The sequence below is a fragment of the Eimeria maxima genome, genomic scaffold (assembly GCF_000499605.1).
Source record: "Eimeria maxima Weybridge genomic scaffold, Emw_scaff384, whole genome shotgun sequence".
NCBI classification, from domain to species: Eukaryota; Apicomplexa; class Conoidasida; order Eucoccidiorida; family Eimeriidae; genus Eimeria; species Eimeria maxima.
Window position 1 is genome coordinate 1 of NW_013563830.1, and position 2,500 is coordinate 2,500.

At 42.6% G+C, this 2,500-nt stretch overlaps 2 protein-coding genes across 2 annotated transcripts in view; both read left to right on the forward strand.

The window, feature by feature from the left end:
* Positions 1-470: 470 nt before the first annotated feature.
* Positions 471-1,099, forward strand: EMWEY_00031040 (lipoate-protein ligase a, putative; the record flags this gene model as incomplete). Its single annotated transcript, XM_013478310.1, has 2 exons — positions 471-573; positions 1,029-1,099. Coding segments are annotated over 2 exons (174 nt in total), but the record flags the coding sequence as incomplete, so codon positions are not given.
* Positions 1,100-2,325: 1,226 nt separating this feature from the next.
* Positions 2,326-2,500, forward strand: part of EMWEY_00031050 (hypothetical protein, conserved) — a gene marked incomplete at both ends in the record, with an annotated part of 5,830 nt that continues 5,655 nt past the window's right edge. Inside the window, one exon of the mRNA XM_013478311.1 lies at positions 2,326-2,500. This exon is cut by the window's right edge and continues 805 nt beyond it. Within this exon, the coding sequence (XP_013333765.1) occupies positions 2,326-2,500 (175 nt within the window).

Here is a 2,500-nt window from a genome sequence, read left to right on the forward strand (position 1 = left end):
TTTTTTTTTTTTTTTTTTTTTTTTTTTTTTTTTTTTTTTTTTTTTTTTTTTTTTTTTTTTGTTGCAGTTATGTGCCGCGTTGCAGAAATATTTCTTTATGCATTTTGGCGAGGGTTTAGAGCCATTAGTAGAAAGAGAGGAAACCCTAAATAAGGGTTTAGGGTTTATACTTAATTCCTCTATATTCCTAAATCATTTGCATGCACTTAAATCTTGGGGCTGGATTTACGGCAAAACTCCTCAATTTACCTGCGAATTCAATACAAGATTCGATTGGGGATCCTTTGTAGGGTTTAGGGTTTAGGGTTTAGGGTTTAGGGTTTAGGGTTTTGGGGGGTGTATGAGGGATTGTTCATCGCAGAAAACGGAAGATTTCAAGCTAACTCTTTAGGGTTTAGGGTTTAGAGGTTAAGGGTTTGGCGGATTAGGGTTTAGGGTTTATGGTTTATTGGTGTTTATTTATGCTGCAGGAAGTAGGGTTTATAGTAGAGAATGGATACATAAAAGATTGTATTGTATACAGCGATTGCCTTTTCCCTGAATTAGTTGATGCATTTGCTGCTACCCTTAAAGGTAAACCCTAAACCCTAAACCCTAAACCCTAAACCCTGGATGGAATCGGCTTCATAGAGATATACTTTCGAGTTATTTGCCAACAAACCCTAAACCCTAAACCCTAGTCCCCAAGACGTATAAAGACTAAACCCTCTCTGGCCCCCTCGATAGCTGTGTATGGACGAACCCCACGCAAACCCTAAACCCTAAACCCTAAACCCTTTTCTGTGCCTCAGGAGCTACATATACTGCTGCTAGTATTCATGCAAAGGTTACTTCCCTTCGCCGTGAGGATACACCCTAAACCCTCAGAAGCTAAACCCTAAACCCTTATCTAAACCCTAAACCCTAGACACACTCTTACCCTCTCGACCTTCAGCCTAAACCCTTAGAGGGGCTCCATGCACACTATTGCGAATACGTCTTAGGGTTTAGGGTTTAGGGTTTAGGGTTTAGGGTTTGTGCTGCTGCAGCTAAGTTCCCGGATCATACTGAGAAGTTGGATGAATTTGCTGAGTGGTTGGCTGAGGCATCGCAGTCCTAGGGTTTAGGGTTTAGGGCTTAGGGTTTAGGGTTTAGGGTTTAGGGTTTGGGATGACATTCATTGCCTGCTTCCTTGCAAGCGGGTGTTTATAAATGACAGTTTTAAGGGTTTAGGGTTTAGGGTTTAGCCCTCCTTGAACTCTTTCTTTTCTTTTAAATGTTTTAAACTTTATTTATTCTCTTTAGGGTTTAGGGTTTAGGGTTTAGGGTTTACGGCGATGTCTTGGCTGATTATTGATTGTTGAGTAACAGCTAGCTAGCTAGCGAGCTAAATAAACAGCTAGCTAGCCAGATAGATAACTAACTAGATAGATGGCTAGCTAACTCAGCTACAGCTAGCTAGCTATAGCTAGCTAGCTATAGCTAGCTAGCTATAGCTAGCTAGCTATAGCTAGGGAGGGCTATGCATCCAACTGTATAAAGGTAGACAAGCTGTAAAGGAAAAATTTATTGCTGCCTATACACCGCAGAGGTGCCTATACACCGCAGAGGTACCTATACACCTGAATATGTATTTAATTCATAAAGTTGCCTATACACCACAGAGCTGCCTATACACTGCAGAGGTATACCTATAAACACCATTAGCATATACGGAAGGTCACCACAGACAACAGCAGCAGGAAGAAAGGAAGAATTAACACCTAAACCCTTATTATTTATATTTTGTTTTATTTATTTATTCTTTTTTATTTATATTTAATTAAAATAATACCTCTTCTGCATATTAATAGCTCTCTAGGTTGTTGGGGGCCCCACGGGGGCCCCCCAACCACCCGCCAGTCCCATAGAACAACCACTAAACCCTAAACCCTAAACCCTAAACCCTAAACCCTAGAGGCTGGACGCTAAACCCTAGACGATGTAATACGACAATAATCTTTTTTTGTACTTTCAATTGAGTTGAATTTTTGCGTGGTTGGGATATAAACCCTAAACCCTAAACCCTAAACCCTAAACCCTAAACCCTAAACCCTAGACAGCAACATTGAAGGCATAGCTAAGTTGCCTTGTTGCCTAGGTTGCGTCATAAACCCTTTTTATGACCTCTTACTCCTCTCTCCTAAACCCTAAACCCTAAACCCTAAACCCTAGTTTTTTTAACGCAGTAGTGTGTCAGATAATCTTCAACTGACACCGCAGAAGCAGCAGCAGCAGCAACAGCAGCAATATCATCAGGAGCAGGAACAGCAGCAGCAGCAGCAGCAGCAGCAGCTCCTTGCGGCTATGGGGGGAATTACCTCCCGTCGCAACAGCAACCGCAGCAGCAGCAGCAGCAGCAGCGCCAGCTCGTCAGCAGCACGACCATCCCCATCATTAGCAGCACAATCTCCTTGTGTTGCTGCTGCATCGGATTCTCCAATGCAGCAGCAGCAGCAGCAGCAACAGCAACAGCAGCAGC